General features: G+C 39.4%; 1 protein-coding gene across 7 annotated transcripts in view; it reads right to left on the bottom strand.

Annotated features, from left to right (window-relative positions):
* The window catches only part of TENM4 (teneurin transmembrane protein 4), an 870,263-nt gene that overhangs the window by 179,509 nt on the left and 676,663 nt on the right, over positions 1 to 14,091 (bottom strand). For all 7 annotated transcript variants that reach the window (XM_075919469.2, XM_075919465.2, XM_075919468.2 and 4 more), the window contains 2 exons: positions 11,998 to 12,192; positions 6,620 to 6,820 (listed from right to left, as the gene is read on the bottom strand). In XM_075919469.2, coding sequence (XP_075775584.1) covers positions 6,620 to 6,820; positions 11,998 to 12,192 — 396 coding nt within the window. The remainder of the gene's footprint in view (positions 1 to 6,619; positions 6,821 to 11,997; positions 12,193 to 14,091) is intronic.

Here is a 14,091-nt window from a genome sequence, read left to right as displayed (position 1 = left end):
AGAATGATAGTTCAAAGGTGGAATTACGCAAGCATTTTCCAAAGACGGATTTTTATTTTGGTGGCCTGGGGCATATTGCGAATTTAACATGAAGTTTTGTTTTCCAAGGTTGACATCACTGTGCCTGAGGAAATACATTTTTATCACACATGTGTTAATTCTGTTACTGTTTGACTAATAAGATATGACACTGTCTGATAAAATATATTAGAGCTTCTGATATTCCAAGAAGAGCACGTGTGGGTGCGTGTGCTTGTGTGTGTACATAAAATATCCCTCCATAATAATCCCCCATACAGTCTCTGATGGAAAAAGCCATTACAGAAAATGAGACATTTTATTTGCTTTTTTAAAAAAACTTTCCTGTTCTCCATTTCTCCTAATTGGACTAACAACATACATATATTTCAATGAACCAAACAAGTTAGAGGTGGGAAAAAATTTAGCCTGTTGCCCAACATTGACCACCAGGACATTTAATCACTAACTTGCATGATTCAACTATAATAAATGAAACCAATCAATATTTTAATAATACCTTCACCTTACATAGGTGCATGTAAAAGGGCAAAGAGAGCAAGCTAACATCAATGGGTGTCTTTCCATTTCTTCAATGGGCTTTGCATCAGCTTTTAAGTCCCTAGCTGCTCTCAACAAAGAATACAGGCACATGAATTAGCATAAGAACTTGCCACTTTATCTCCTAAACTTCTCTATCTCTATTGTTTCCCTCTGGGATTTATTATGACCTAACTCCTCAGTTCTCTCTCTCACCACTCCTGCTTCCCTTATGTCCAAGGTAGATTTAGTCACAATGAGAAATCAGGAATGCAGGTTCTAATCAGCTGGGCTGGTAGAACATTCTGCCTCCCTGTTACAAACTTTTAGTAACTGAGCCTTGCAAAGTTTTTACCTGCATTTAACAGGTGAAACTGTGGTACCGTGAGGTTAATTTGTGTCTCCCAAAAACCATCGATAAGCCATGGAAGAGGTGGGAATGACACAGAAAAGCCCTGACTCCCAATTCCTTGCTCTGACACAACTTCACAACCACTGATTTTATATTTCCTTAACCATAAGCATAATTTCTCTTACCGCTTTGCCCAGTCTAATTTAAAGGTCTCTCAAGTAATAGTGACAGATGCCAACTCTGTATACAAGTCAATGGGTTAATTAGGTAGGAGTTACTGAAATCCAGTTCATTGATTGTATGTGAGTCAATGTGTAGCAGTCATTGTCAACTACATCACCACTGTAGATGAGCAAATAGATGGGCTAAAGAACCTCATTTTTACAGGCTAGTTTTAGATGTCTCAAATGAAGCCCATAGATGTCATCTAGAGAATGGGAAACGATGTGCAAATCACCATGTTACACATTTTACAGAGAAAAAGTGAAAGAGCTGCTAGAGCTACGAGAGACAGAGAGGTACATAGAATAGTGGTCCCACCACCAGTCTGACAGCCTAGGTGCCATTGAAGAAAATATTTGTTTTCTTTGCCACAAGGAAGAATTTAAGCTTCTCCTTTTGACCGTACCCACAGGAAATCTTTGTTTTTACCTCCCTTCCTAGGGGACTCAAGAACATTTATTTATTTATTTGTTTATTTCCTGCAGAGGGAAAGAAAGGGAACCCAGCAATACTGTCCTCTACTCCAAAGAGATAAGGACTGAGTTTAAAGGTGTATTGCATTTTTCCCCTAATGACTCCGGTAACTGTAGCAGCTGCTCATTCAAAGACCGTTCCTGCGGGTCGGACTCCAAAGGAAATGGAACTTAACAAGCAATCAAGGACCTCCTTCTTCCCAGAACATGTAGGACAAGGCAGAATTCACAAACTGGATTTTGTTATTTATGTACAACAGGAAAAACAACTTCATGCTACTATTAATTAAATAAGTAAATATACAAGAGACCAACACAAATCATTCCAACATTACTGAGTAACAGGGCCCAAGCAGGCCCCTTGGCCACATCTGTGCCCACAAACCAGGCAGGGACCTCTTCTTTGGGGCAATCACCCAGGGTTTTTATTTACAACTTCAGTTCCTACCACCTTCTATTACGAAGTTCAGATCTGTAACCTCATGGACTGCTAGCTTCTGTAGCTAGCAGGGGAGCACTGCCTTCCATTATTTAGTTCCTACCTTACCTCCTCTCCTATGTATTCATTCCTGACGGCCTTATGTAGACCCTGGTTAATGAGGCCAACAACTACTTCCCATTACCAGTTAGGGACCACACTGCCTGAACCAGCTCCAGCTAACCTTCCTCATTGGAGTTGGTGTGACAGGGCCTGGCTCAGGGTTTCCCAGCTTGTCACAGGCACAAAGAACTAAGCATCTCGTCATGCTTTCCCTGTAGCCCAAGATGGCCAGAGAAGTCAGATTAAACGTACCTATATAATCACAGAAATTCACAGATTTTAAGACTGGAAAGGACAATTAAATCATCTCAGTCTGATCTCATGCATAATACAGGCTATAGAATTGCACAAAGTTACTCGTCTGTGTTGAGTGCAATAATTCGTGTTAAAGCACCTCTTTGAGAAAGAAATCTGGTTTTAATCGGAATGCTTCAAGAGATGGAGAACCTACCATTTCCTTTGGTAGTTTTGTTCCATTGGTTAATCACTCTCTCTGTTTTCACAACATGTTCCTCATCCATGTGTCAGAAAAAAACCCCATTCTTAGGAATTAGCAGTCTCTGGAACCAAAGCCCCATGGATTTCATTGGGTCCTAACCACATGCTCAACTGCCTTATTGAATAGGGATTGATTTAAACACACTCTTCAGTGTTTTGCTGAGTTAGGGTCTGAGTTAGGGTGTGACTGACTGCAGAATACAATCCCAGTCTGTATTTTTTTCTGTTCTCCTTTTGTTGTGTTATAGTACTATAAAAATATTTTTAACTAAAAAAAAAAAAAAAAAAAAAAAGGATCTACCTTCTTGCTTCTGGCCATGTGCTATTATATACACTAATGCTCTTTCACGCTACATTTTAATCCCATAAATTCAATGAGTAAATTTATCCTTCAGAATCCAGGCCTCAACCCATTAGAGAGGTCAAGGTTATAAATGGGGGGTTATAAATGGCCTTAGCTGTGAAGCACAGCACAATAACTTTAATGTTATATGTGGTTCTATGAAGAATGAAATATTAGAGTAAAGTTGCTGAAGCTTCTCCTGTATAACCTGTTAGTAAAAATTTACACTGGAAGGATTTGCAAATGCAGTATAAGGAAAAGTGATGCGTTTATAGTAAGGCTATAAATTAATCACTGTGATCACGTTATATTATTTATTATTTGATTATAAATATTTGCATTGTAAAAATGATAAAAGAAATAGGCTTTTTTTGCAATTCATTTCATACAAATACAATCTCTCATCATTCAAGCGCAATTTACAAATGTAAATTTTTGTTAATGAAATAACTGCATTCAAAACAAAATAATGTAAAACTTTATAAGCTACAAGTCCACTCAGTCCTTCTTGTTCAGTCAGTTGCTCAGACAAAGAAGTTTGATTACATTTACAGGAGACAATGCTGTCTGCTTCCTGTTTACAATGTTACCTGAAAGTGAGAACAGGCATTCACATGGCACTGTAATAGCCAGCATTGCAAGATATTTACATGCCAGATGGACCAAAGATTCATATATCTCTTCAATCTTCAACTACCATTCCAGACGACATGTCTATGCTGCTGGAATGTTCTCCTCAATAGCGATCCAACATGATATGGACCAGTGCATGCTCATTTTCTTCATCTGAATCAGATGCCATCAGCAGAAGGTTGATTTTCTTTTTTGGTGGTTTGGATTCTGTAGTTTCCACAAAGTAGTGTTGCTCTTTTAAGATGTCTGAAAACATCTTCTGTACTTCATTCTTCAGCTATTGGAAGGCACTTCAGATTCTTAAACCTTGGATCAAGTGCTGTAACTATTTTTAGAAATCTCACAACCCTCTTTTTGTTTTGTCAAATCTGCAGTGAAAGTGTTCCTAAAAGCAACAGCATGTCCTGGGTCATCATTCAACACTGCTATAACATGGATTATAAATCAGAACGAAGATAAAACACAGCAGGAGACATACAATTCTAACGTGTTCAGTCAGTTAGTGCATTATTTTTTTTAGTGCATGTCATCAGCATGGAAGTATGTCCTCTGTATTGGTGGCCAAAATATGAATGTTTAGTATTATCTGGCACGTAGATACCTTGCAATGTCAGCTACAAACATGCCATGTAAACACATGTTACCACTTTTAGGTAACATTGTAACCAAGACGCTAGCAGCATGATCTCCTGCAAACATAAATAAATGTATTTGTTTGAATGACTGGCTGAACAAGAAATAAAACTGAGTAGACTTTTAGGAGATAAAGTATTTCACAATTTTATTTTGGAATGTACAGTAAAACTACAATTGTCCAGCATCCAGTGGTCCGGCACTCCTGATAGTCCGGCACCAACTGGAACCCGGAAGTGCTCCGGCCAGCCGGACAATTGGAGCTGCTCTGCCCCCGGCTTCCTCAAGTCCGCCGCTGGTCAGTTTCAGCAGTGGTGGACTTGGGGAAGCCCTGGGGCAGAGCACCCCAGCTGTTCTGCTCCCGGCTTCCCCAAGTCTGCCGCCGGTCAGTTTCAGCAGCAGCTGACTTAGGGAAGCCGGGGGCAGCGCAGCTGGGGTGCTGCTGGGTTGGTCCTGCAGCGCCGTCCTCTCCCATGCTGCACAGTTCCTCGCCAACCCATCCCCCCAGGACCTCTCATAGCCCCCCTTCCAGTACTCCGGCATATCTGATAATCCGGCACCCCCTGGGTCCTAAAGGTGCAGGATTATCAGAAGTTTACTATAGTTGGTTTTGTACTTAATTCTATATTTGTAAGTTCATCTGTCATGATAAAGAGATTGCAATAAAGTACTATTTCTTTGGTTTTATTACTTTGAAATATTTGTAATAAAAATATAAAATTAGCACTGTATACTTTGTATTCTGTATTGTAATTGACAGTTCTAGTTTGTATATGACCATACGAGTGGTCATATATACTCTAAGGAGAGTTGTGTATGTATTTGCATGTAGAAGGAAGAATTTTCCAAACTCATCCTTACAACTTTAAAACCTCTTTGTAAATCGCAGAGGAAGAATTCAGGTGTGAATCATGTTACAAAACTGCTGAAAGCTCTGCTCTGCTCTTCCCTCCCTCATGTTTCAGTATAAGAAATCAAAGATGTTAATGCTGGGGGGAAAACACCAGAGTAAATCATCCAGTCTGCCCTCTTACCAGTGGAAGATTGTTTCCTACACTACATATGCAGGAGCTTTGGCTAATCTTGTTTTAAATGTCACAGGTAAAGAAACTTCCACATCTTACCTTGGAAGAATATTCTTCAGATGAGTCTATTTCACTTGTAAAAGGATTTTCTTGCAATTCAGTCTAAATGTCAGTTTTTTAAATTACGTCTCATCACTTCTGGGGACATCCCTGTGCATCATCTTAAATCGTTTTCCCCCATTTTTGAAGTTTATACTCTTAAAATACTTAGGAAAAGTAACATGGTTCTACCCTCCACAAACTTCAGTAATCCTTTAGCTAAACTACTCTTATTTATTCAGTTTATCATATCAATCCTTCCAGTTCTCTTAACATTTTTGTTTTGTTTTTTGCTTTGTTACAAATACATTTAAAGTGGATTGACAATACTGCAAGACTCAGAACTATACTCCATATTTGTGGTTCAGTTCTTCAACAGCTGTAGAGGGTAAAGAAACCATTACAGATGTGGCCTGCAGCTGTCTTCTTTATACATCGTATTTGTGAACACAGACTACAGAACAAAGGCCAAGCAGACTAGTAACATGTATATGATATTTACAGAGTGTCATTTAGAGACTGGGTTAATCTTAAAGAAGGGAGAAAAAATTGTGTATCATTTTTCTTGAATCTCTATTTCAGATACCTACTGTTGGTTACCAAGAAGATTCCTCTTTAGCTGAGGAATGTGACAAGTCTAGCTCCAATTTGTTAACAAGCCTGAAGATTTCACATTAAAAACTGCTCTCTATGGAAGGTGTTTGCATCTTTCAAATACTGGCAGTCAATTGCTTCCCTTCTTGTATGACCTTTTATAAGTGCCTGCAGTTCTGCGTATTAAGGCTTCTTCTCTAATTCACAGCCAAAAATACACCTCATGCAAACACTGTAGAAACCACAGACCCAAAGTAGAACTGCCATCTCTAATGGTTCTATTGTCTTTTGACTGATATATGACTGATTAAAAAATACTCAGTAATCTCACAGAAACCAAGCTTCTATTGAAGGCTACTATTGAAGTTTCATCAAGAATTAACAACAGGCAGCTATGTGCAACCTGTAAATTAAATTCATAGCAATACAATGAACAATAGCAGCCCCAGGTAGCTTTTATGGGGTTATTTATTAGATTAATATAAATTCACCAATAGAGCAGAATTCTTTATGTGGTCAAGCAATTGCAGTTGTGCTTCCAATCATGCGTTACATGTGTTTAACCCAGAAATTTGCAGTGCATGATTGTAGCCCCAACTGCTAATATTTTATAACATTTATTTTAAAAAAAGTCACTGCTACAGTTACCGATTGAGCAGTCATGTCCAGTCCAGTTGGGATCGCAGCTGCAGAGTCCAGTATCAGGTAGAAAGGTCCCATGTCCAGAGCACTGATCCAAACAGGTAGCTCTCGGTGTCTCACAATTCGTTCCTCCCCAGCCAACGGAACAGTGACATTCTCCCCGTACGCATACTCCTCGTCCAGAACAGGTGGGATCCATACAATCCACTACATTGAAGGGAGGGAGAGGGAGAGAAGCAGAGATAGAAAGTTCAGGAATGACCCATTTTGATATTTATGCTGGGGTAGTAGCATCTTGAAGCAGTGCAGTCAAATGAGACAAAGGCAGTGCCTGCCCCAGGAAGCACCTACCGGCTATTTTGCACTTCAGAAATTTCTGCATTAAAACAAAGGAATGTTATTTGGTAAAATCTATTCTTACACTGATGCTCATGCTTGTCCGGCACCCTTGGGACCGGAGTGGTCCCAAAGAAGGGAATTTGCTGGACCAGGAGAGGTCAGGCATCCAGACTCTCCCAGGGCTCTCCTCCTGGCAGCTGCCCCAGGAGAACCTGGAAACCTGACTATCTTTGGCTCACCTGCCTGGATCTGCTGCTCCCAACCCACTCCCAGGGCTATGCTCCCTGCTGCAATCCCTGCACAGGGCAGCAGCTGCTCCCAGGGTTCCCCTTCTCCAGCCCCATGTGCAGCAGCGACTGTTCCTGGGTTCCCAGCTGCTCCTGGGGTTTTCTGGCTCCGGCCCTGCACGTAGCACTGATACCTGCTCCCAAGGAACCCCAGACCTGTGCACCGTGGCAGGACAGCTACTCCCGGGGTTCCCCAGCCCTGTGCACAGTGGCGGCAGCTGCTCCGGAGGTTTAGACTTATTCAGACCATTACTTAGCTGGGAATATGAGCCCATAACTCCTGTCTCACTATCTAATCAAAAGATACTAACTCCACTCACTTCCATGGCAGGGGAGATCAAGTGGACTATCAGCTCAACCCCCAGGAGGAAACCATTTGCTTATTTCTTTTAACAAGGTTACAACACTTCTGTCGGATACCCTGGTTATAATCTCTATTACAAATACTTATCTACTTGAATAACATGGACAATTCCCTTTTCTAATAGAAGTCACAAATGCCTAGATGCTCAGAATCATCGTGGTCAGTGTGGGCTAGTCGGCAGAAAGGTTAGTCTTTGTGGTTAGGAGCCACTAGTAAAAAGATAGAACATTCATACTGATGTTAACAGTTAATGTTAACATTAAAAGGACTTTTTAAATGTTGTTTTCTGGTAAAGGGTAATTTTCAGAAATTATATTAAAATCCATCCCAATTTAATTGGAATTTTTCTCAAGCTATCAATGTAGCTGTGTCACCAATGGTAGTGACAGTAAATGACACGAACAGCATCTTAGTTAAGATAGCATTAACATAATTTCTATTGAATGGGGATGTATTTGAATGAAGCATTATGTTGGTGATACTCAATCAGATGTTACATTGTGGATTTCTGAGCATTGGGCTTCTAAGAAAACATTTCTAATAAAGACTAAGACCTTGATTTAGCAAAGCACATAAGAATGTGCTTAACTTGAAGCCTGTGCTTAAGTCTTGGCCTTAAACTTGTACGCCAAGTAAAACACATGCTTATGTACTTTGCTGAACAAAGTGCAAAAGAAGAAAGAGAAATGAAATGTTACTGAATATCTCTTATTTCTGAACATTTATTTAGGCAAATATTTAATTTTTAGGCTTTTTAGTTTTAGTAAGGTCAGTCTCTTCATAGAGATCCCAGACAATCTATCTGGGCATCCTATTTAAGAAAATTCAAGTACACAAGACATATATACCACTGAAGTGCCTCTTATTTAAGTGGTGCAAAGAGGACTTCTACTGACTCTGCTCTGGGTGAATTTCCACCCACTGAAGAATCTGGATCACCCAAAAACACAAGGATTGGGGGGAGGGGGGGAGGGAACTGATCATCTATTTATATAAAAGCACATAGGGCAAATGAGAGGAAGAAAAATATTTTCAAAGTATTCCCATCTCTTGAAACTGTCAGTGGTCATGCCATGCAGATCAATGACAAGTGTCAATCAAACTAAGTTGTGAGGGCAGAGTTGCCCAACTACTGCCTCTAATGCAGCAGAACACAACAAGGCCACAGCATATACTGGCAGATTTGAGGGGGGGGGGGGTTTCTTTAGGGTTAATGAGATTTCCATTGACCTGTTTAACATCTAGACACTTTGAAAGGAAACATACCAGCCCATTAAGCTACTGTGATAATTCCCTGGATTCACAAAGCCTTCTGACTCTGACAAGCAATGGCTCAGCAATTACTATTCTGAAGCATGCAAGGGTATTTTCTGTTTCATAGGTCCCTAGCCCTCTGCTTATAGCTGGAGCAACCTTTGAGAATCACAAGATGCTGGAAAGGATGAGTCTATAAATCTCTTCTGCTATTAGTGAACTGGGAGCATGGGTTCCAATTTTAGCTTGAGACCCTTGGAGCCCTGGCCCTGTTCTTTCTCAGCAATAATAAGTACGAAAGAGACTATGAAACAGACTAACAGAATCCTAAGTTCTCAGCAGATGGTTTGAACACAGAGAACAAAGATCACAGGCTAACTGACAAGAGGCTACCTCCAAGCAATTAATCATTCCCTGTGAAGGTCAATTGGGAAAAAAGGTAAGTTTTAAATGGGGCTCCGTCACAGAAGGCCAGCTCTCTGCTCCTCAGCTCTAACAGAGAAGATTATAGAGGGGGAATGTGTGTGTGTCAGAACCCCCAATTTATCATAATCCCAAGGCCATTTTTCATGTTGAAATGAGCCCTTTCAAAAGATGTCACAAACAATGGCAACTTTAATCTCGCCCTTGGTAGTCATATCTCTTTAGGCGTTCTACACCGTGGAAAGGAACCTGAGACAGGATTAGGGGCTTGTGCTTTCTTCTTCAATTGCTTTGGTGGTTTTTGAGGACAATGGTATTTTTTTTCAGGGAGTTCTGCATGATAAATTTAGCCATTCAGCTCAAGAAGAAAGGGGGTGGGGTGGGGAAAGAGGGTACAAAGTCTAACAGAAAACACAACAAAACCCCCAAACAGTTGAGGTTTGCATATATTTGTTTCACAGGTTGGAAAATACCCTCCATGATCTAAATCCTATTTAAAAAGTATCCCATTGATAGCTTAAAACTTTTGCACAACCTTTGTCGGTGAGATAAATCAAGCAGCAAGTAATGGCTATTGCAGAAGCTACACTTTCCCCAATATGCTTCCTTGGTCATACAAGTTATTAGACTTATATAGTGCCCAAAGAATAACTTCTCATTTTTTATTGCTTAAATTTGTTCACCTCCTCCTTTAACATCCTGATATCTTGGCCTATGCCTTATAAAATATGGGGCAATAAACTTTAGAAGAGTGAAAAGAACAACCTATGTAAGATTGTTAGCTGATGTTTTATACACAATGCCAAGCTTCTGCAGGAGGAAATAGAAGAAACACTAGTATGAAAACCCATTATAAACAAGGAATAAGGACTGAAGCTACACCAAAAAAACTGAGAAATAATAAAAGGAATCAATTCCAGATGGCCTTTCATGAAAGAGAAATCAAAAAGTAAACACAATTTAAAAAATGTAAATCAACTGTTTTTTATTAAATTTTAAAAAATACACTGCAGATTTCATATGCGGCATATTGCAAAGTAGATTCCCTCTCCTTTGTGGCATAATACAAATCATATCTTGCATACGAAAAACAAATGTAAACTAGAAAAATACTAAAAACTCATAAGAAAAATCTTGTACTCTTTGTTCCTTATTCTTTTTCATGTTTTCACCTAATGGGACTGTGATACAGTCCCCTGCTACAGTGATAATATAAAACAACTGAATGGGGTTTATTCCACTGCTTCTAATGTGGCTGGGGAAAGGAGGTTCATATTAGTGAAAAAAATCTTGCTTTGCATTCTGTGTATTAAACCTCACTGACCTCAAAAGAGTTACTCATGCATCTAACTCGGAGCAGATGCTAACTCTGACTCTTAAACACTTTCCATTTTGCCACTTTTGTTTAGATAGTAGTGATGATTTAATAATGAAGAGATAGAGTGACCCACTTAGTAAATCTTTTCAGTAATAATAACTGAGTTTTCTATGCTTCCTGGCTCTATTACATTGTTAAGCATTTTTGAGCCAAGGTAAAATGTTTTCTCAAGAGATGGCTTAGCAGCATGGAATTTGCACCATCACTGTGTCCAGCTAATTTTCACGAAGACACAAAACCATGCTCGACCCAGAATTCATTTTATGCTTCTAAGAAGTGCCATTTCAGTATCAGAATCCAATAAAGGTTATTCTCATTGCCATTGTATAAAAAGTAACCAGCTGAGGGGATTCTTTATCTCACACTCACTGTAGCAATTGCAGGTAAATTATAGAGTGACATTCACTCTTGTTCAAAGGTCATGTATGAAGCCTATGTGCCATTTAAGGTGTTGGATTGGCATTTGTGGAGAGATGAATTAAACCCAGAATGAACGTTCTTTGGAGTTTTCTGCATTAAATTTTCAGAAGTGCTTCACACTTACAACTTCAAATGAACCATACCACCTCTGAAAATCAGGAGATATCTTTGTAACTGGCTGAGTGCTTATGTGCAAATATGGAAACAGTTGTCCATTTTTTCGTGTTTGCTAAAAATTGTTGCATGAAGAGGTGGTTATGAATTGGGGAAGATGAATATTTATCTTGTTATTGGTGCATTAGGGCAGATAGGATGACTGACTGCACAAAATAATTGAAATACTTATAGATGTCATATTTAGTAGTCCCCAAAATAACTGTAAATTGAAAAATGTTTTAAGGCTAATGGGAAGTGAAAGAAATTTATGGCCGCTCCATTGAAATGGTATCTGGTTCTGAAGTTGAGCTTAAATTTATGTCCTGAACACAACTAATCTTTTAAACTTGAAAGGATGCAGGGCCTTTCTCATATGCTCCACATTTTTATATGCATTAGCACCATGATCGCTTGGCATGGCACACCAGAAAAATACCCTCTTAAAGTAATTATACATTTAGATGTGTAAATGGAAATGATGCTTTAATAACATTTGAACGTGTGATCAGATGTTCTGGCCCTTCAACCAGATCTGTCTATCTGAAATGTATGATGGCTTTTCACCCAATTACTGCACAAATATGACAGATAACCACAAGCTATTACAACATATCATTTTCATGTTCCAGCCATCTGTTGTACTGCTAAGGTGCCTATTACTGTGGTGTCTAAGTGCCAGAACTATTCAGTACAGTCTCTATCTATGTAATTATATATCAGCAATCAAAGCAAAAAAGGCTAATTGAATGTAACGTGCAAATACCTTCTTCACAGCTGTCCCCCTTGTAGCCTGGATTGCAGATACAAGTCCCCATAATGCACGTGCCATGGTTATTGCAGGATACATCAATGCACTGGTTTGTTGGAACATCACATTCTGCCCCTTTCCAGCCACTGTGGCATAGACATCGCCCTTTCATGTACTGACCATTTCCACTGCACAGGACTGGACAAGATGCTGAGAGAAATAGAAAAGAAGCAGCATTAGTACAACCCCTCTTTCCTTCCACTAAGGTAACTCAAGTACCTATACTCTTCTTCATATATACTCTCCCAATAGGGTAGTATCAACACGGCCTTTAACCAAGGGCAACACTTTTATATGGATCACACTCAATTCCACATTGCCATTGAGGCTATGTCTATACTACAGAGTTTTTTCCGCAAAACAGATGTTTTTCCGAAAATGCTTCACTTCCATCCACACTGCAATCACATTCTTTCGAAAAAAATTTAAAGAATGGAGGGGGGTTTTCCGACATTGGTAAACCTTTTTCTGTGAGGAAGAAGCCTTTTCTCAAAAGAGATCTTTCAGAAAAAGGTGTGTGAACGGGGAAGAGGGAGTTCTTTTGAAACGAGGTAAAAGGAAAAAGCACAGGTGCCCTGGTGGCCACGCTATCCATTGCAATCACACCTGAAATGCGAGATAGAGTCCATTCAGTGTGGATGCTCTCTTTTGGAAGAAGTTTTTTTGGAAGGTTTCTTCTGGAAAAGCTTCTTCCAAATGAAGCCTGCAGTCTAGACATAGCCTGAATCACTCTCTGATCACTGTTTCCCATCTGTCTGGAATCTCTTTGCTCTTGGTTACCTCATAACTTTCTACAAGTGAATGCTTAAAACATGAAATCATGCTTCTGGGGGAAAATGCCTCTTTATTCTGTCTCTCTGCTATGTGCTGCAGCAATCTGAATTTAGATCTTTCATTCAATCCCAAGATTAGAAATGTTGGAGTCCTCCAGGATCTTAAATCTTTTCCCCCTTCCATATCTTCACTGTTTTTTAGATTTGCTTTGCTTTATCTTGGGACCATCTGCATATTTCATCATTTCCTTGACCCTGCCTCTGCTGGAAACCTTAGCTATTTACTAATCAATCGCACCTCAATTTATACTGTGTAATTCCTGGTTTTAAGGTCTACACGTTGTTTGCTGAGATGGAAGCAGAATTTGCAGCTAAACTATACTCCCACTTAGTTAATGATAGCACATCATCTTGTCCCAACCACCTTTTATGGACATCAACCTCACTAGCTATTCAAAATACAATTTAAAACTGTCCTGTTTTTTCAAAATGCTATGAACTTCTTCCACCTTTTCTCTGACTATTTATGTCCTGCTATTTTGCTGCTCACAAACTCCACAGTTCCAATCTTGGGCTTACCTATGCTCCTCCATCATGATTCTCTTTTACTGCCATGTCTAATTTGCTCATAACACCCTAGATGAGAGCAGCTGGATAAGCATTAGCTTCCATATCTACGACTCACTAAAGCATTTTCTGAACATCTTAATGAAGAACATTATATAGAAATTGTATACAATATCGCAGTGTGTATTGTAACCCATCTGCACTAGACTTGTGCTGGATACAATGCTTCTATTTTATATTATTCCTGCATTGCAGTCCACACAGGAAGAGATTTCATTGTAGCTAAAGAAATCATCCCTCTGTATGTTACTATCCTCTCAGGATAGCATCACAATGCTTCTCCAATGTTTCTCCAGTGTTGCTTTCATGCCTCTCATTACAGGCCAGCCAGTTTGAGTGTATGAAAGCATCATGACAGCAGAGGCCCAATATAATAAGTTACCAACATTGACATTGTATTAAACCTGCTTGATCTACATTGGAACATGTTTGCCTGATTAAAATACAAGAAATTTACAAGGGAAAGGACCTTGGAAATGCTTTCTTGTTACTAAACAGTGCTTTATTTGCTTAAAATAAGGTACACTGAGAGTATATGTCAAATGCATCATTTGCAAGGTGATATCTATGTGTACAATACAAGGCATAAATTGGGTAAGATGTATTAGGTGCTATACACCGCCTGGAACAAAAGAAGCTTTGTAATTTA

Source organism: Pelodiscus sinensis, chromosome 1 (assembly GCF_052426305.1).
Source record: "Pelodiscus sinensis isolate ZL-2025 chromosome 1, ASM5242630v1, whole genome shotgun sequence".
In the NCBI taxonomy this organism is placed as follows: domain Eukaryota; kingdom Metazoa; phylum Chordata; order Testudines; family Trionychidae; genus Pelodiscus; species Pelodiscus sinensis.
Note: the sequence above shows the minus strand (reverse complement) of the source record. Positions and strands in the feature narration are given on the sequence as shown.